This window comes from Neofelis nebulosa, chromosome 6, assembly GCF_028018385.1.
Source record: "Neofelis nebulosa isolate mNeoNeb1 chromosome 6, mNeoNeb1.pri, whole genome shotgun sequence".
NCBI classification, from domain to species: domain Eukaryota; kingdom Metazoa; phylum Chordata; class Mammalia; order Carnivora; family Felidae; genus Neofelis; species Neofelis nebulosa.
This window is the reverse complement of record NC_080787.1, coordinates 24811038-24831788: the sequence shown is the minus strand read 5'-3', so window position 1 is coordinate 24831788 and position 20751 is coordinate 24811038. Positions and strand designations below refer to the sequence as shown.

General features: G+C 39.4%; 1 protein-coding gene across 11 annotated transcripts in view; it reads right to left on the bottom strand.

The window, feature by feature from the left end:
• Nucleotides 1–3285: 3285 nt before the first annotated feature.
• Nucleotides 3286–20751, bottom strand: part of CAGE1 (cancer antigen 1) — a 55788-nt gene continuing 38322 nt past the window's right edge. For 8 of the 11 annotated variants that reach the window (XM_058733076.1, XM_058733081.1, XM_058733077.1 and 5 more), the window contains 3 exons: nucleotides 8119–8187; nucleotides 5642–5681; nucleotides 3286–4393 (listed from right to left, as the gene is read on the bottom strand). In XM_058733076.1, the coding sequence (XP_058589059.1) occupies nucleotides 4289–4393; nucleotides 5642–5681; nucleotides 8119–8187 (214 nt within the window). In that variant the 3' untranslated portion in view covers nucleotides 3286–4288. Of the gene's footprint in view, nucleotides 4394–5641; nucleotides 5682–8118; nucleotides 8188–11298; nucleotides 11952–20751 lie in introns of those variants that run through there. The other 3 variants (XM_058733080.1, XM_058733082.1, XM_058733086.1) reach the window with 3 other exon arrangements.

Sequence of the window (20751 nt, the reverse complement as noted above, 5' to 3'; positions counted from 1 at the left end):
GAGCCAGGCAATAAATGGAGTCTCATCCTGGGTCCAGCCAACAGTGGATCCTTCAGGTTATCAAACCCACCATATATGGTCCCTGAAAGTACAGATGGAATGGACATACTTGGTGGTTGGTTACATTGGTTCCTTGGGGAGCTATCAAGGGTATTAAGAGTGTGAAGGGCTCAGTGGAAGCTTCTCAAGCTGCCACTACTACTCTCCTTCCCAATGGAGATAGTAAATTAAAAGCACACCCACATCCCAAGGGAATGGTAGAAGTGTGTGCCACTCTCATAGGGTGGTGGTCTCCATCAAATTCCAATTTAATTTGCCAGCTGGACCCTACTAGATGGGTCATGGCAGATGATAGTGAAATACCAAGAAAGTAACCAAGTAGCAGCCTTAATGCCTCATGTTCAGACACAGCAGCTGATCACAGTTTGTCGTACTAACCCTTCTCTTGTATGTTTCCCAAGAACAAGACTGACCAGAATCCTGAAGAAATTGGGGGTGAAAGCAGTGATTGGCTGCCAGTAGGCTAGAGGAGATTTGGGGTGTGTGAGATGGAAATATTCTAAAACTAGATTGTAGGGATTATTGCATGACTGTACATTTACTTTGTAAAATCACTGAGTTCTACACTTAAAATAGGTGTCTTTTACAGTATGTAGATCATCCCTCAATAAAGGGAAGAGTATATTAAAAAGATGTATTAGTTGTAGTAATTCCTCATGTATTTATGTACTGTAGTTTTTACACCTATTTGTGAGATAGAAGAAAATATATATACTGGTCTCTGCCCCAGTTCCTGTCATAGAGTACCTAAAACTTTTGTCAATTCCTAAGTGAGAACAGCATTAGGGGCATCTTTTGTTCTAACGAGGCAACTCTGTGAGCTCTGGATGGCTCCTGGCTGGGGGCTGGTCACTAGAAAGACCAGACCATGATTAGGAGGTTGGAATTTTCAGCTCTACTGTCTATTTTCCAGAAAGAGGAAAAGGATTGGACATGGATTTAATAAGTCATGGCTACATGAGGACACCTCCATAAAAATCCCAAAAGGATAGGATTCAATTAATTTCTCAGTTGACGAATACCTCCAAATACCAGGAAGGGAACACACCCCAACTCCATGGGGACAGAGCACTCAGGATCCTCCCAAGACCTCCTTCTGTGTAACTCTTAGTCTGGTTTTTCATCTGTATCCTTTTATAAACTGTTAAAGGTAAGTGTTTCCCTAAGTTCTGTGAGGTGCTCTAGCAAATTAATCAAACCTGAGGAGGGGTTTGTCGGAACCTCTGATTTATAGCTGGTCATCACCTGGACTAGTGATAGGCATCTGCCGTGGAGTGAGGGCAGTCTTGTGGGACTGAGCCCTTACCCTGTGGAGTCTGATGCTACCTCCAGGTGGGGAGTGTCAGAATTGATTTAAATTGTAGGACACCCAGCGGATGTCACAGAGAATTGCTGTCGGATGCTCGGTGTGTGAAAAAACACCACACATCTGGCGTCAGAGTGTTGTGTGGTAGTAGCATCAGAGTAAAGGAGAGACATGGGAGAGAGGGAACTGACTTCTTCCTAGACCCTATTCTCCGAGTACCAAAGGTCTCTGATAGGGATGTTCAAATCCTCTAGTCCAAATGGAAGTGGAATTCATCAGTAGAGTGGTTGTGCTGTGAAATCACAGAAATTCTCTTCTCAGAACATCTTTGTTGACCTTGGCCCCATTTATTATAAGGACCCTCAAGTGTACATTAGTGCCATTGAATTTTTCACCATATCGTGCTCACTGGAATTTCTTAAAAGCTATGTTCTAATTGTTCTTCATGCAAGGTTGGCCTTGCTAAATACGGGAGGATCTATGTTCAGTTTCACAAAGTACCCCAGAGGTACAATTATGAATTCATACTGACTCCTAGAGTCCTTTGTAAATATTTCAGAGTGGAGCTTCCGGAATTACATATGCTACTTGCTCATACCCAGAGTTTTATTTCTATAGGCAAGTGTCACAATCTTTTATTATTTTATTATTTTTAAAACGTTTATTTATTTTTGAGAGAGAGAGAGAGAATGAGCAAGTGTGCATGACGGGGGCTGGGGGTGGGGGGCAGGCAGAGAGAGGGCGACACAGAATCGGAAGCAGGCTCCAGGCTCTGAGCTGTCAGCAAAGAGCCCAACGTGGGGCTCAAACCATGAACTGTGAGATCATGACCTGAGCCGAAGTCGGACGCTCAACTGACTGAGCCACCCAGGTGCCCCTAACGGGTACTTCTGATTATAGCATCACCCACCATCAACCTACCCTTTACATCACTTTTAAGGTGATCTTTCAAAATGCATATATGACCACATCATTCCTCTACTTTAAAGCTTTTGGAGCTTGAGATTTCATAAGGATAAAGTTCAGATTTTTTGGCCAGGCATACAATGCTATTCATGACCATCTTCACCTCCTGCCACATGAAGAATGTGGGTTTTAGACATGACTTGTGGTTCATGGGATGTAATACAACCTATCATGCCTCTGTGCTTTGACTGTGCTGTTGTTTTCCCCTTCTATCTGTCTGGGGACTGTCCAGTCAGGGACAGATCTGGCTCAGGTGTCCTGAATTTCTCTGACATAGTCCTGGGTCATTTCATCTATGCTTCTAGCGTACCCTGGACAGTTACACCTGCACCCCACTCTAGAACAGTGTATCTATCTTCTTTGGATTATGTAGTCCTTCCTTGCCTGATTTTTCTTTGTGTCCTTGGCATCTAACATAGAGGCTGTCACACAGTTTATTGAAAGTCACTAAATGTTTTTTGAAAGAAGTACAGGCTTAGACTGAGCATCCTTCAGTCATGCACCAGAGGAGGCACATTCATTTTGAGACAACCTGCAGGTAAAATATCATAAATGTCTAATAACATACATGGTAAATGTGGTGCTTAGGCACACGCTCCTGTTTGCAGACAGCCTATGTTAATCCCTCCTTTCCAAAAGTTTCATCACAATCGTGTACAGATTGCAGAACTGCATTAGCCATCTTTATGTTAATATTTGTCTTTCTCCTGTCATGTTTTTGATTTTCCCTGGAGGGGATCCTCCAGGGAAACAATATCTCTTTTTAAAACTGGAATCATTTCCAAAACTTTCAATGCTTAATTTTCTGAAACACAACACTGTCACAGCTGCATTTTTCTGTGCATTTCTCATCATTTGTCTTAAATGGTATTGCAACTTTTTGAATTTGAGAAGTTAAAATTTCTGTTTCAAAATTCACATAAGATCTGTCTTACAGAATTCCTCAGCAAAAATAACAATAATAATAGCTTTTATTTATTCAGCGCTTCCTTCAAGTGCAGATATATATTCTCCATATATTCTTCTCTTGTACTTACCTGAGTAATTTCAGTGCAAAACTAATTTCAGCAAGCTAAAATAATTTCTCCCTTCCAATAGTTGATTCAACAGCTACATCTCCATCCTGGTTCTGGGATTTAGCAAAAGGATAATATGCATGTAGGCACATTTGTTTTTCTGATATATCTCACAAAATCAGCTGTCTCTGGTTCCTTTGTTTAAATTCAGAACTAATTCCTCAAAACTATGTTAAAGTAGAAATTATGAGTTAGGTCTCAAAGGACCAGTCCTCCCCTTTCATCTGTGTTTTAATTCCAAAGGATTTCAGAATTAGTGTCTTAAAATTTGGTTGGTAGTAGGAAGAGCTTGCCTGCCGGAAGAGAAAAACGATGTCCTACAGGCAGAAACAAAAAGTTGGAATGAGATACATTACTGTTTTATGTGTCCTTAAAGGCTTGATAATATGGAAGTGATATTGTGTGAATGAAAATAGACATTTGCAAAAGAAGCCACTTGTTCCTCTGTTTATGTTAAAGTAAATATGTTTTGTCGTTCACAGGAATAAATTAGAAGAAAAGTAATCACAATTTTTAGGATGTATAATTTCATCATTTATACAGATTTTAATGTATCATTTGTATGATTGATCTGGTTACTATACTTAGTAATGACTGCTCCTGGACTGGTTGATGAAAATGATTAATGTTTAATCTTCAATCCTATTTAATTTAAATAATTTCTATTTCCTTCTAAAATATCTGGCATCTAAAAATGAAAGGAAAAAAATGTATCAAGTTTTTAGGAAACACAGGCATTCAGTGACAGGACAGCTGATTCTTGATTACATATGGCATTCTTAATTATATATACAATTCTTGCATAAACAGCTAATTCTTATATGCATATGGAAAAGTAGTACAGCCTGTAGATGGATAAACTTCACAGATAACACCAATACTATATTTTAATAAATATTTTTTTTTGTTTCAACCTTTTTCTCATTAAGGAACATGGCAAGGAACAAGGGTGGTTGAGTTTCATCCTCCTTGGTTTGGTTGCCAGCTGGCAGAATGAAGAAAAAGGAATAGAAACAAGAATGTAAATATTTCATAAAATGACTTACCAGCACAGTATAACTAAGAACTGGTAGGTAGTATTAAGGTATTCTCATAACTTCACTATTAGAACAGCTGGGTCTCAGTGGAGCATATACAGACATGCCCTTGACTGTACCCCTCTTCCACAAAGCTATATCACAAATAGGCCACAGGTTTTCATGAACACATACCCTTGGCCTGGGGTAGGACAAGGGCACCAGTGGCTACATCTTATATTAGGAATTACTCCACCATGGGTAGCATTGGTCCTGGGTCCTGAGTCTGCCTAACACCCCCTCCTATTTAGTACCTATTAGGGGATAGGTGCTGGGGGATACCAAAATGAATATGAGACAATCCCTGCACTAAAAGGGTTCTAGTCAAGTTAAGGGATGTGCAAGTAGAGAACAGTAATGAAATGTTGCAGGTGCTGTTTTATCAAAGGGGACAGTGTGGGCACGTGGTAGGAAGCCAGTCAGTTGCATGTGGGAGACAGGGCAGGAGAGGCTTTATACAGGAGATGGAGCTTGAACTGGTCTGTAAGTCTGTGAGGTGGGAACTGAAGTAAGAGGAGAAAAGGAATTGAGAGAGAACATTCCTGGCAGGGGAAGATGCATGGGCCATACCAGGAAGGCATAAAAATAACAGCATGTTTGGAAAATGGCAAGTGGTTAGATGTGGTTTGGTGTATGATGACAAAGAGGAAGCAGTGAATGAGAAAGCTGGATAGGAGGGTGAGGGCCAGATCATAGAGGACCTTACATGCTGCGCTAGGGAGCTCGATTTGATCCAGGATGCAAGTGGGAACCACTGAGGGGTTTTATGTAGGGAAGGGGCATCATCTTTTTTGCTTCTGAAAGATGACTCTCTGTCTACTCTGTGGAGGATGAAAGCAAGGGGTGCCAAGCTGGAGGCAGAAACAAGTAGGAGATGACTGTCATAGGCCAGATGAGAAATGATGAGGGCCTGACATGTGGCAGTGGCTGTAGGGATGCAGTGAAGAGGATGAATACAAGGAAAATTTCAGAAGGAAGGTTCCCAGTTACAGGATGTATGATGATCAGAGGTCAAAGAGGCCTCATCTGAGGACAGAAAGGAAAGCGACACTGAACATTACTAAAATGTAACTTTAGGAACTCCTATTTAATCTTGTGCTACGGTCAAATTACATGGAAACAGAACATTCTTTATAGTGATCATCAGTATGACCTACCACGGTCAAGGACTTTGGATGATATTCTAATCTTCTTGGTCTGTAGGAGATAGAGAATAATGTTAAAAAAAAAAAAAAAGTGGCAGGCTAAAATAGAGACCCTAGTGAACAAGTATGCCATTATTTAATATGTTCTTGCCTTCACTTTCAAGGAGAAATTGCCAGTTAGGATAGAACTATGAGCACCTAAAAGATTCAGAGAAAGCTTTTCAGTGTGTAATATATGGATCAGTCTCGTTGCAATTAAATAAAAATATTGAGCCACAGTCTTGTGTTTTAACATTCTCATGGACTTCTTTAGGATTAGATTCCGGCTCTTGAAAATGATAGAGAACTAGAAGCAAAAAAAAAAAAAAAAAAAAAAAAAAAGACATCTGAAACTACTAACGTGCTCGCTTTTATCTCCGAATTTCCCACTCTTTCCACTACTGAAGACAGTCAGCGACAGGAGCACCACAATTCTGAGGAAGTGCAGAGGTAGTCTAAAGTGTGTTCCCTGTGCTGAGGGGAAGCTTCAAGGACGGTGGTGGCTGAAGGCTCCTGTAAGTCTCCAGTTTTCTAAGAAACATCACTGACCAGCCGGAAAGGGCTCTTCTACTTCAGCTCACCCCCTGACTTCAAAGGCCATTCGAAGTTTACACAAATGGGCCTCAAATCCACTGTGAAAATAGGCTAAATAAACAACTAGCTGTACTAGTGAAATCTGTGAATTTATATGCAAATTTTCTTATTTTGAAATAAGGATGGGAAAAATATTCCACAGTTTCTGACAGCAATTCAGAGAAGATTCATATTCAGTTTAAATTAGCAACTATAGGGCATCTGTAATATGCCAGGCATCAGATTGTATTCTTTCGTATTAGGGGGAAAAAATCATAGTTAACCTATCACTTTGCAAATAGTAGGATAATCTGCTAAGGGGTTTTAATTCTCAAAACATAGTTGTATTGCAAATGGTATGCTGAACATTCGTGACTCATGACATAGTCAAAACTCAACTTTAATATCTGCTTCCCATTTCTGCTTTAGACTTTCTTCACTCAAGAAAGCTTTTCCTTTGCCATTGGCTGAATATGCAGCAGGCCCAGTGATGTCGTTGGCTAACTCTAAGGTGAGGTCAGTCCTCACTGTGGGGCACGAACACAATCTCAATTCAGTAAGCAGAATGTCCGGTCTTGCATATTAATCCTTTAATCTTCATTCAAAAGTAGGACTTCTCCTCCCCCTTGCCAAGCTAAGGCATGTAGTTGGGAGCACCACCTGCCATTGGGGGTCAATTTCTGCTCCCTCTTCACTCACCATGTCCCCCATTTGCAGGAGGAGGGAGGAGAAGTAAGGTGCTGGGACATTTTTACTTGGTATGGTGACTTCAGTCTCTGGGCTTGTAGTGGCTAAGCTGACTGCGTCTGTGGAGCTTGCCACTGCTAGGGACCTCTGTCCTGCAGTTCCCTTGACCAAGGCCAATGCATCTCCCTTCTGGTGGTCACCTGATACTCCATCAGCCTCTAAAAATCTGGCATTCCCTTCTGGCCTCTTGGTGCTGGTAGCCCTCCAGGCAGCTTTGGGCAGAGCCCAAGATAACTCAACTCTCTCCTGTCTGGTTCTTAAGAAACTATCACACACATCTTTTGTCCTGCTGACGAGCTCAGAGAGAACAGGCCACCCCATCACAGCCCCTCTGTGGATCTGCCACAGCTTGCTTTAGTTATCTCAGGCATGGTGTGTCACTGGTGTTCTGTTTCCCAACTTTTAGGCATGCATATCAAAGCTCTCAAGTTGATCTTCTGGAAACCCCCACACCAGGCTTTAAGCAAAAGAGGTAGAATTACTTGGGGGCAATGGGAGCTCACGATATGATGGATTCAAAGAAATTTCTTTTCCAGTCTTCCCCACTCTCCACACTTTTTATACATTGGATCTGGTCAAGAGATAGGAGTCCTGAAAGCAGTTCTTTGCAATTTCCTTCAGAAACTCTGCACATGGGGAAACTCACTCTCACTTTGAGAACTGATAACTGTTTTTTTAGCACCTCAGGGACTAGGCCGTGAGGAATCCCATTTTAATATCCTGCTATGGTCTTAATCAACCCCATAGGACTTGTGCATATACCTTGTAGCATCAAAATTACAGAAATAATGTATGTATTATAAGATTTAATATTAGTGTAAGAAAATCTGGTCATAAGATATATATGTAAGCTGTTTTGGTGTAGACAAAATATTAGCTCATATCTTTATATAATCTTCCTTAGAGGTGATTGTAAGTTCCATGAGGGCAGGTATTCTGGCTTTCCAATTCAAGTTCTACAAAAAACATTCATCAACCAACTATTTTATGCCAGGCAAAATACCAAGCACTTGCATATAGTGTATCTTAAATTAAGAAAAGGAAAAAAAAAGTTTTTTAAATGTATTATTCATTAGACTTATGTTTTAAAGTTAAAGACATTATTATTTAGAAACAAAGAGAAAACTTACCTTGATTTTCTTGCTTTCTTTCTGGGCCTCCTAATTAAATCTTCCAGATGTTTATTTCTCTTTTCTAAACTGAAGGAAGAAACAATTGGATTTTATGACTAAAACTGACTTTTCTAAACTAATATTTTGTTGGACTCACTGGGGGATTTGAGACGATAAATATAAGTGGTGATCTAGCTTCCTGTATATCATCCATCCACCTCACTGTATGAGAATTTGGGATTCTTTCCTAGCAACTCAAATTATTTAATTAATTTCTTCCTTTATAGGTTCCAGTAGTGAAGAAGGAAAGTAGATAGTAGTAAACCTATATATAAAGTGACAGACGTTCTATTCATTTACACAGACAGTGAGAGAACTGATCCCTTTGCTTGAGGAAACTCAACATGATCCTGGGAATAACATGTTAAAAACACAGCCCCTGGGGGCGCCTGGATGGTTCAGTCGATTGAGAGATTGAGCGTCTGACTTTGGCTCGGGTCATGATCTTGTAGTTTGTGGGTTTAAGCCCTGCATCGGGCTCACTGCTGTCAGTGCAGAGCCCTCTTCAGATCTTCTGCCCCGCTGTCTCTCTGACCTTCCCCTTCTTGTGCTCTCTCTCTCAAAAATAAACAAACATTCAAAAGAAAAATATTTTTAAAAGCACAACCCTTGACCTGTGAACTGCTTTAACATGGGGGAAATGTGTAATAGTGTCGTAGGAAGGATCACAGCACGCAGGTGGCCTGTTAGAGATTTACTTGTGTTCTACTTTTATGGCTTTTAGCAAGAGAGGTACAAGCAGGTTCCCTTCTTGCCTTTAGGAGGGCAAATTCAATTAAAGTAGTCTCTTCCCAAAGTCCCTTTCCCATCCAGGGACAGTTTATTAGTTTCCTGTGGCTGCTGCAGCAAATGACTACAAAGCTGGAGGCTTGAAAAACACACCTTTATTCTCCCACGGTTCAGGAGGTCAGAAGTCTGAAATCAGATACACTGGGCTAAAGTCAGAGTGTCAGCAAGGATGTGCTCCCTCCAGGGGCTCAGAAAGAGCCTTCTTTGCCTTGCCTTTTCCCTTTCTCTGGCCTCTGTCCTAATTCCTTGGCTCCTGGTTCCTCGGCACATGGCCTTTACTCTTCCTGCTGCTTGATCACATTGCCATCTTCTGTCATCAAACTTCACTCTCTCTGCCTCCCTCTTGTAACAACAATTGGGACTGCATTTAGGGCTCACCCGAATAATGCAGGGTAATCTCACCATCTCAAGATCCTTCATTTAATCACACCTGCAAAGCCTCTTTTGCCATACGAGGGCACATTCACAAGTTCCAGGGAATGGGATTTGGATGTCTTTGGGAAGCTGTTTTTCAGGCTACTATGGAGAGTAAACAGATCTGTGGAGGATAGGAAATTCTCTTGCAGAAGTCATTACCTCAAATGCCTATGGAAGAGTCAAGCAAGTATGTGAACTGAGTAAAGCCAGCTAAGTGGGGATTTGGACAAACCAGAGAGCATTTGCCCTTATTGTAGAGGTCACTTTTAAGTAACAGACTTGAGCCATGAAAACTTGATCAAGGCAAAAGGGCCCACAGTGACCCCAACCTCCTGGCTGAATACAGACCCGGCCCATCAGGCAGCCTACCTCAAAATATCCATAAGCCCTAGCTGACCAATGGGTTACTTACAGCCAGGCACAGTTCCAAAAAAGGGAAAATTCCATTGGTCACCATACCACCTCACCTTCCCTCTTTAAATACAGTCCCCACCCACTGCCTTGTGGCAGACAGTTAGTCTCTCCTCTGCTGTCCTGCCCACTGCTCCCTTCGGTGTATTCAATAAACTTCTATCTCCTTTGTTCTGCCTCATGTGAATTCTTTCATTGCCCAGGCCACTGGCTTCCACTCAGTCTGGTCGCCCCACATTTGGGGCCCCCCATCTGATTGGGAGGGAATCATACCCATTCCCTGCCTAAAGGACAAAGTTGCTACTTGGCTGATGTTGCCTGATGTTGCCATGTGGGAATGTTGCACTAATGATGTCAGATCTTAATTTTAAAGAAGAGACGGAAATCTAAATCTTTACAGGAAATCTTCCTTTTTAAATATTAGCAATATTTAAAAAATACTTTAAACATTAGATGGACCAAACAAAACACATCTGCCTTGGGATATGCCTCATGGGGTGTCATTCTGAAACCTCTGCATTATTGTCCAGAGATATCAGGCTTTTGTTTTCAAAGATTAAAGGGGAGATGTTGTCCATCCAGGAGGGGATGAAAATATTAAATAGGTCCTCTGTTTACAAACAGCTTGAGTCTGTCATGCTTCATTATTAGAGAAAATGCCATGGAATAAATCTTTGTCTTTCTAGAGCTCACAAACAACAGCCCAAGTCATGGAGGAAAAGGATACTCAAGGAGAGAGACTAAAGGGGCTGAGTAGGTTAAGCGTCTGACTTCAGCTCAGGTCATGATCTCACAGTTTGTGGGTTTGAGCCCTGCATTCAGCTCTCTGCTGACACCTGGAACCTACTTCGGATTCTGTGTCTCCCTCTCTCTCTGCCGCTCCCCTGCTCATGCTCATGCTCTGTCTCTCTGTCTCAAAAATAAACATTAAAAACAATTTTTTTTTTAGGATTTAAAAAAAAAGTAAAAAAGGAGAGTGAAAAGTTCTTCTAAGCGTGCTGCAAGTACGAATGTAAGGTACTTATACACAGTGCTCCTATGCATAGAGCTGAGGACAAAAAGTCACAACCTAAGGCCAGCTAGATGGAGTCATTGGTTTCCATGGGGGAAGTGATATCCTCCCTTGAAGGACACTGGCAGCTCATGCAGAAAGCCAAGCAAGCAGAGCAGCACCATCCAGCAGAATGAAAGTGCTAACTGGACCAAGCCAACAGATGGCATGATGTCCCTGCCTGGGAGTGGAAGTCAGACTTACCCATTGTAAAGTCTGTGTTAGCACTGGCGTTTGTTCTTTGTTTTTTAAACATCTTTATTAATGTATAACTGACATATAATGAACTGCACAAATTTAACATGCAGTTTGATGTTTGACATATATGTTCACCCAGAGAACAATAATCACAATGAACATAGTGAACATATCCATCATCTTCAAAATTTTGCTCATGTACTTGTGTAATCCCTCACTCCCATTCCTCCTTGCCCCCAAGTCCCCAGACAACCACTGACCTGCTTTCTCTCACTATGGATTACTTTCCATCACCTAGAATTTTATATAATGGAATCTTACATTCAGTCCAATTATTTTGACATTGATCCATGTTGTTGCCATGTACCAAGAGTCCATTCATTTTCTCTTTTTTTTTAATCACTGAGTAGTATTCTACTGTGTGGCTATTCTACAATTTATCATTTTACCATTTGAGGGACATATGGGTTGTTTTCAGCTCTGGGCTATTACAAATAAAGCTGGCATGCACAGTCATCTTTGTGTGTACACAAGTCTAGAAATACAAAGACTTATTCCATGGCATTTTTCTCTAATAATGAAGCATGATAAACTCAAGTTGTTTGTAAACAGGGGGCCTATTTAATATTGTCATCTCCTCCTCATTTGGATCAACACATAGGAGTGCTGAATCATACAGTAGTGTCTGTGTAACTTTGGAAGAAGCTGCCAGACTGCTTCTAAAGTGGCTTGTGTCATATTCCATTCCCACCAGGATGGTCTGAGCTGGTCAGCTGCTCCACATCCTTGCCAATACTTTGTAGAGTCAGTCTTTGAAAACTTCCAGTAGTTGTCTAGAGTTATTCATTGTGGTTTTGTCTTTTAATGATGCTGAGTATCTTTCCATGTGCTTCTTCATCATCCATATATCTTCTTGGTGAAGTATCTGTTCAAATCTTTGCCATTTTAATTGGGTTGTTTTCTTGCTACTGAATTTTGAGATTTGTTATATATTCTGGATAAAAGTTCTCTATCAGATATATGACTTGCAAATGTGTTCTTTCAGACTGTGGCTTGTCTTTTCATTCCTCTATCTGTCTCCTGAAGAGCAGAAGCTTAATTTTTTTTTTGTTTCATTGAGACACAATGACACATACATAGCACTATGTAAGTTTAAGGTGTACAGCATAATGACTTGATTTATACATACTGTGAAATGGTTACCACATGTTGCAGACTATGAGCCTGGAGTTCTCTCTTGTCCAGCAAGACAGTGGATGCAGAATTGAATATGTGAGAGGCTAATGTCTGGGAGGAGACAAGAGCCCCAAACAGGGGTTTCGTCTCCGTATTTGAGTTCACAAGATATTACCCACATGGTGAACGTGGAGAAAACAAGATATTACCCATGTGGCGAATGTGAAGAAAACAAGATCTTACACACATGGTGAATGGAAGAAAACAATCAGATAGTAATCATTAACTTGTGTGTAAGCAAAGGATCTTGAGGGCAAGTGGAGTTTGTGATCAATAGTATACAATAGTACACAAGTGTACAATAGTATATTGGTGTCAGAATGGAAAGTACTCATGATCCCATTACAATATCTCACTACCTAATCTCGAGTGCTTTTGCCCCGTGGTGGTGGCTTTCCACCCTAAGCTTTTTTCTAACCCATTTATGTAAGTAGAACCTATTTCCCCACAACCACAATAAGTTTAGTCAATATCCATCATCTCATATCAATACATGAAAAATAAAGAGAAAATAGGGGCAACTGGGTGGCTCAGTTGGTAAAGTATCCGACTCCTGATCTGGGCTCAAGTCCTGATCTCATGGTCGTGAGATAGAGCCCTGCGTCGAGCCCCATCTTGGACTCTGTGCTGGGTGTGGAGCCTACTTAAGATTTTCTCTCTCTCTCCCTCTGCCCCTCTCCCATTCTCTGGCATGTATGCTGTTTCTCTCTTTCAGAACAAATAAACTTTTAAAAAAGAGTAAAAGTTTTTTTCCTGTGATGAAAATTTTATAATTTACTCTTAGGGACTTTAAAATATACCATACAGCAATGTTCAACTATAGTCATCATGTTTTACATTTCATCCCAAGTACTTACATATCTTATAACTGGAAATTTGTACCTTTTGACTACCTCCACCTAATTCTCATGCCTCCTCACATCCCCACCACTGTTAATTACAAATCTGATCTCTTTTTCTATGGGTTTGGGTTTTCTTTTATTTTGTTTTTCAGATTTCACATATAAGTGATATCACATAGTATTTGTCTTTTTCTGACTTATTTCACTTAGCATAATGCCCTCAAGTTTCATCCATGTTGTTGCAAATGGCAGGATTTTCTTCTTGTTTATTACTGAATAGTATTCTTCTGTGTGTGTGTGTGTGTGTGTGTGTGTGTGTGTGTGTGTACATAACACATTTTCTTTATCCATTCATTCATCTATGGACACTTAGATTGCTTCCATACCTTAACTATTGTAAATAATGCTGCAATAAACATAAAGATACACATATCTTTTTGAGTGTTTTCATTTTCTTTGGATAAACACCAGGACATGGAATTTGTAGATCATGTGGTAGTTCTATTTTTAATATTTTGAGGAACCTCTACACTGTTTTCTATAGTGGATGCACCAATTTATATTCCCACCAACAGTGCATAAGTGTTCCTTTTCTCTATCTCCTTGCTAACACCTGTTATCTCTTGTCTTTTTGATGATAGCCATTGTAACAGGTATGAAGGCATATCTCATTGTGGTTTTGATTTTGCATTTCCCTGATGATTAGTAATGTTGAGCATGCTTTCCTGTACCTGTTGGCCATTTGAATATCTTCTTTGGAAAATGCCTATTCAGGTCCTTTGCTCATTTTAAAATTGGATTGTTTTCCTGTTATTAAGTTGTATGAGTTCTCTACATATTTTAGATTTTAACCCCTTATAAGGTATATGATTTACAAATATTTCTACCATTTTGCAGGTTGCCTTTTCATTTTGTTATTTCTTTTATCATGCGGAGTTTTTAGTGTGCTGTAGTCCTTCTTTATTTTTTTATTTTGTTGCCTGTGCTTTAGGTGTCACATCCAAAAAAATCAAGACTCATGTCAAGGAGCTTTTTGTTTTTAATTTTTTTTAATGTTTTATTTATTTTTGAAAGAGTGTAAGAGGGGGAGGGACAGAGAGAGAGAGGGAGACAGAGGATCCAAAGTGGGCTCCGTGCTGACAGCAGTGAGCCTGATGTGGGGCTCCAACTCACAAACTGTGAGATCATGACCTGAGCCGAAATTGGATGCTTAACCGACTGAGCCACCCAGGCGTCCCTGTCCAGGAGCTTTTTAAGCTATCTTTTTTCTTAGGAGTTTCATGGTTCCCAGTCTTTCATTTATGTCTTTAATCCATTTCAAGTTCTTTTTTTGAATGGTGGAAAGGAGTGTTCTAGTTTATTCTTTTACATGTGAATATCCAATTTCTAAGCACCATTTATTGAAGAGACTGTCTTTTCTCCATTAAATATTCTTGGCTCCTTTATCAAATATTAGTTGACTGTAAATGTGTGAGTTTATTTCTGGGCCCTTGGTCCTGTTCCATTGGTCTATGTGTTTTTATTCCAGTACCATGTTGTTTTGGTTACTATCACTTTATAAATATAGCTTGAAATCAGAAAGTGTGATGTCTCCTGCTTTGTTTTTCTTTCTCAACATTTGCTTTAGGCTATTCAGGGTCTTTTGTGATTCTATATAAGTTTTAGGATTTTTTTTTCCTAAGAAATTTTTAATTTTGAGGAAATCCAATTATCAAATTTTATTAAAAAAATTTTTTTAATGTTTATTTATTCTTGAGAGAGACAGACAGACAGAGCATGAGTGAGGGAGGGGCAGAGAGATAGGGAGACACAGAATTGGAAGCAGACTCCAGGCTCTGAGCTGTCAGCACAGAGCCCGATGTGGGGCTCAAACTCACAAGCCACGAGATCATGACCTGAGCTAAAGTCGGATGCTTAACCGACTGAGCCACCTAGGTGCCCCTCAAATTTTCTTTAATGGATTTAGTGTCTTTTCTAAATCATTGCCTAACCTAAGGTTAGAGGCATTTTCTTCTATATTTCTTCTAGAAGTTTTATAGTTTTAGCTCTTAAATTTAGATCTAATATGCATTTTGAATTTTTTCTGGCTGTAGTACAAGGTATAAATTAAAGTTTTTCTGTTTTTTCTTAAGTTTTTTTAAATTTATTTTTGAGAGAGAGAAAGAGACAGAGAGGGGCAAAGACAGAGAAAGACACAGAATCGGAAGCAGGCTCCAGGCTCTGAGCTGTCGGCACAGAGCCCGACATGGGGCTCAAACCCACAAACTATGAGATCATGACCTGAGTTGAAGTAGGACGTTTAACCCATTGAGCCACCCAAACGCCCCAAAGTTTTTCTTTTTAAACAAATGAATATCCAAGTATTTCAGCACCATATGTGTCAAAACAATCTTTTCTCTACTTCATCACGTCTGCACCTTTATGAGACATCAGTCACCCATATATGTGTGGGTTTGTATCTAGATTCCATATTCTGTTCCATTGATCTTTTTTCCTATTTTAACATCAATGCCACACTGTTTTGATTATTGTAGCTTCACAGAAAGTCTTAAAATCAGGTTTTCCCCCAATTTTGTCCTTCTTTCTCAAAGTTCTTTTGACCATTCTGTGGCCCTTTGAATTTCCATATGAATTTTATTTATCTTTTTAAACTTTTTTTAATATTTATTTATTTTTGAGAGAGAGACACACACACACAGCATGAGCGGGGGAGGGGCAGAGAGAGAGGGAGAGGATCTGTGCTATCAGCACAGAGCCCGCTGCTATCAGCACAGAGCCTGATGCAGGGCTTGAACTCAAACCAAAGTCAAGAGTTGGACACTTAATGGACTGTACCACCAGGTGCCCTGATTTTTTTTTTTTAATTATTAAAGCTTTCTACTCATTACTCCATGAATATTTTATTGCACTCCACTTACTTATGTATTCTTTAATCTTCCAATAAGGACAAAAATTTCTTTCCAAAGTTCATGCACATTTTTTGTAGGGAACTTTTGTTTGCTATTATATATAGACTTTAAAATTTTATTTAGTTTATTTACAGTGTAAAGAAATTAAATTGACTTTAGAAGTTTTTCATGATTGTCAATTTTGCTAAAGTCATTTGTAAATATCAATAATTCATCTGTAGATTATTTTGGGCTTTCTGGGTAGGCAAGTATATCATTGGAAAATAATGACAATTTTGTTACTTTTATACTAATATTCACAATTTCAATTTCTTTCTCTCTTCTTAGGACGTTGGTGGGGACTGCCAGCATATTACTACATAGAATTGTCAACAACAATGGGTTTATCTATCTTGTTCCTGATATTCAGATGAAAGAAATACTTACAGTGTTTCAATTGATTATTATATTGGCTTTGGGTTTTGGGAGGGCATGGGATGGGAACATACCCTTAATCAAAAAGTAGAAGATTCCTGGGGTGCCTGGGTGGCTCAGTCGATTGAGCGGCCAGCTGTTGGTTTTGGCTCAGGTCATGATCTTGTGGTTTTGTGAGTTTGAGCCCCGTGTCAGGCTCTGCACTGGCAGCACAAAGCCTGCTTGGGATTCTCTGTCTTCTCTCTCTCTGACCCTCCCCCACTCATGCTGTCTCTGTCTCCCTCAAAATAAATAAAAATAAACTTTAAAAAAAGTACAAGATTCCCTTATTTGTATTTTTGTCATGAGCTATACAAAAATATTTTTAATGTATACTGCTGTAGAATTTCTGAGCCTATTTAAATGCTATTTTCTCCTTTAATCAGTTAATGTGGTGGATTTTATTAATAGAGTTTTTAATGTTTCATTGCTGTAATAAATTCAATTTGCTCAGGAAGCATTGTTGTTCTTTTCATTGCTGGATTCAGTTTGTTTATTTTTGTTGAGAAGTTTTGTATCTATGTTTATGATGAAATTAACTTATCATTTATGCTTCTCAGGCTGTCCTTGTTTGCTTTTAATATTTTTTCTATAAACTCTCCATTTCATCTAATTTTTCAAAATCATTGGTATAAAGTTTTTATTATAATATCTCCTTAATTAATCTCTGCTGCACCTGCTGTCATTTCTCTGTTTTCATTTCATTTTGGAGTTTCTAGCAATAAAGTCTTATTGTCAAGAAATGATCTATGTTTTTGTCTGAAGTTTCTGTATCTTATCTGAATTTCTTCAAGAGTTCAAGTGGATAAAACATTCTAGGTTGGCAGTGACTCTTATCAGCACTTCACAGACAGTATTCCACTCTCTTCTGGCTTTTGTTGTTGCTATCCACAGGACAGAGGTCAGTCAAGCTGGTTTGCATTTGCAGATAAGGTCATTTCTCTTAAGCCTGGTTTTAAGATCCCCTCTTCCTATCTAGTGTTCTTTAATTTTACAACAACATTTCTAGGTCTTGGTTTCTTTACATTATCCTGTTCTGAAAAATCCTCCATAGTTTATTCTCCACCATTCCATTCTCTTTTTCTGAAATTCCAGGTAGTTTGGATCTTATTCCTCTGAGCAGTTTCACCTGACCTTTATTTCATATGTGTTTGTGTAATACAGTGTATGCATTTTTTTCTCTTCTAACTCACTTATTCTTTCTTATTCAGTGACCAGTCTACTGTCTATCCTGTTCATTGAGCATGTATTATGTATGTATGTATTTCTGTGATACAGAGGGACTGGAAGAAGGGTCACATTAGATAGTGTGGTCATAGAAGGTCTCTGAGGAGGTGACATTTGAACAGAGACTATAGGTTGAGAAGGGCAAAATGTCAGGTCAGGGGAAAACATTCTAGGCAGAAGAAAGAGCAAGTGTGAATGCCCTGAGACAGACATGTCTTGCCAAGTTCTAGCAACTACAAGGAATAGGTAAGGAGAGACCAAGATGAGGTGGGAGAAAGAGTATGAGGTAAAAAAATTCAGGGTTTTAGCAGCTGTAGTGGAGAGTTTGCATTTATATTAAGGGTGAGGGGAGGCTCTTCAAGGGTTTAATGCACTTTGAAATAGTGCTATCTAATTTGTGGCTTTTAAAATAATTTTTAGAGAGATATAATTGACATAAAACTTCATTTTAGTTTCAAATGTTCAGCATAATGCTTTAATATTTGTATATATTGTGAAATGATCACCACAATAAGTCTAGCTGCCATCTGTTACCATATAGAGTTACAAAATTTTTTTCTTGTGATGAGAAATTTTAAGACTTACCCTCTTGGCAACTTCCAAATATGCAACATGGTATTATTAACTACAGTCACCATGCTGTACATGACACCCCCATGACTTATTTTATAACTGGAAGTTCGTACCTTTTGACCCCCTTTACTCCTTTCACCGCCCCCCCAACCCCCTACCTGTGACAACCACTAATCTGTTCTCTGTATCTATGAGCTTGTTTTGTTTTAGTTTTTAGATTCCACATATAAGTGAGATCATATGGTATTTGTCTTTCTCTGACTTATTTCATTTAGCATTTCAAGGTCCATCCATGTTGTCACAAATGGTAGAATTCCTTCTTTTTTATGGCTGAATAATATTCCATTGCATATGTACATCACATTTTCTTTTTCTTTTCAGCCATCAATGGATACTTCAGTTGTTTCCATACCTTGACTATTGTAAATAATGCTGCAGTGATTTTCATTTTCTTCAGATAAATACCTAGAAGTAGAATTGCTGGATCATATGGTAGTGGTATCTTTAATTTTTTGAGGAACCTCCATACTGCTTTCCACAGTGGCTGCACCAGTTTACATTCCCACCAATAGTGCATGAGAGTTGCCTTTCTTTCACATCTTAGCCAATACTTGTTATTTCTAGTCTTGTTAATAGCCATTCTAACAGGTGTGAGGTGATTTCTCCTTGTGGTTCTGATTTGTATGATGATTAGTGACATGAGCATCTTTTCATGTAACTGTTAGCCATCTGTATGTTAAACCAGGATATTTAAAAAATTTTTGCTTATGTTTATTTATTTGGGGGGGAGGGGCAGAGAGAGAGGGAGAGACAGAATCCAAAGCAGGCTCCAGGTTCTGAGCTGTCAGCACAGAGCCTGACGTGGGGCTCGAACCCATGAAACACGAGATCATGACCTGAGCCTAACAACCAACTGAGCCACCCAGGCACTCTGAACTGGGATATTTTTGTGAGAGGATCTACCTCTCACCAAGATGTTGTCATAGATGTGATGGGGAGGAGGATACAGAGAACAAGTCTAAAATTCCATAGAAAACTGTCCCTGAACCAGGAATATATGGAGTGGTACTTTTATACCTGAAACTGATCTGGCCACAGGTATTACAGGGAGAGCAGTGTTCGGGAGACAGATGCTTGGTTACTTGAATCACTGTAGCATTACGGAAAAGCTGCCTTACTCAGACTGGGAAGACAGTGAATATACCTCTGAGGAAAGGGCACTTGGGTGGAGATTTTAAGAACAGTAGGAGATAACTGAGGTGCAGGTAGCCTTCAGCCTATGCTAAAGTTATGAGGCCAAAGGGAATGTGATGCATTCGAGAAGCTATAACATCTCCAGTGTGGCTGAAGGCAATGCAGGGAGTGCGGAGATGAGACTGGAGAGGCAGGCAAAAGCCACATTGTGAAGAAAATTTTAGGTCATGTTAAGGATTTTTCTTTTATCTAAAAGTGGTGGAAGAAATCACTAAAAGTGTTTTAAGAGGCATGATCAGATTGATTTATATTTCAGAAAGATTACTCTGGCTGCATGCGCAAAATGGATCTCACCAAGTTCCTTCTTTTATTTAGTCTTTTAGAAAAATCAAGTGTCATTAACGGCTTTTATAAGCAAGCAGCTGTTTCTAAAATTCAAGGCATGTAAATTGAAAACTTACAGTATATCCAGTGAAAATATTTAAAGATACTTCAAACACTGCTAAATTTTAACAGAATAGCACCACCTTAAAGAAACATTGCTCTAATGATGTATTTGATAATTTTTGATGTAGCATACACCTTTTAAAAAGATCAAAACTAGGGCATCTGGGTGGCTCAGTCAGTTAAGCATCCAACTTCTGCTCAGGTCATGATCTCACATGAGTTCACCAGGATATCTGTTGTCAGTGCAGAGCCTGCTTCGGTTCCTGTCTCCCTCTCTCTCTGTCCCTCCCCAGCTTGTGCTTTCTCTCTGTCTCAAAAATAAATAAAAGCATCAAAAAATATTTTTAAAGATCAAAGCTAATTCATGATAATTTTAAAAAACTGCTTTCATGAATGTAAGAGACTATATTTGATTTAAAAAATGATGATTCTTATCACTTAAAGCAAATCAACTCACATGATATCTGGCAGTGGTTCTTGAACTGTCCAGACATTAGAATCACCTGGACAGCTTTTGAAATACACTGATGCCCAGAACCCACTTGTTATTTTAGTTTACTGCATCTGGGAGTAGAGTCTGAGCACTGTGATATTTTTAAAAAGCATTCAAGGGAATTTTAATAAGCATCCACAGTTGACAACCATTTTAGTAAAATTTATAGAACCCAGATGTCAAATCTCTTCTTTTTATTATTTATTTATTTAAATGTTTATTTATTTCTGAGACAGAGAGAGACAGAGCATGAATGGGGGAGGGGCAGAGAGAGAGGGAGACACAGAATCCTATGCAGGCTCCAGGCTCTGAGCTGTCAGCACAGAGCGTGACGCGGGGCTTGAACTCACA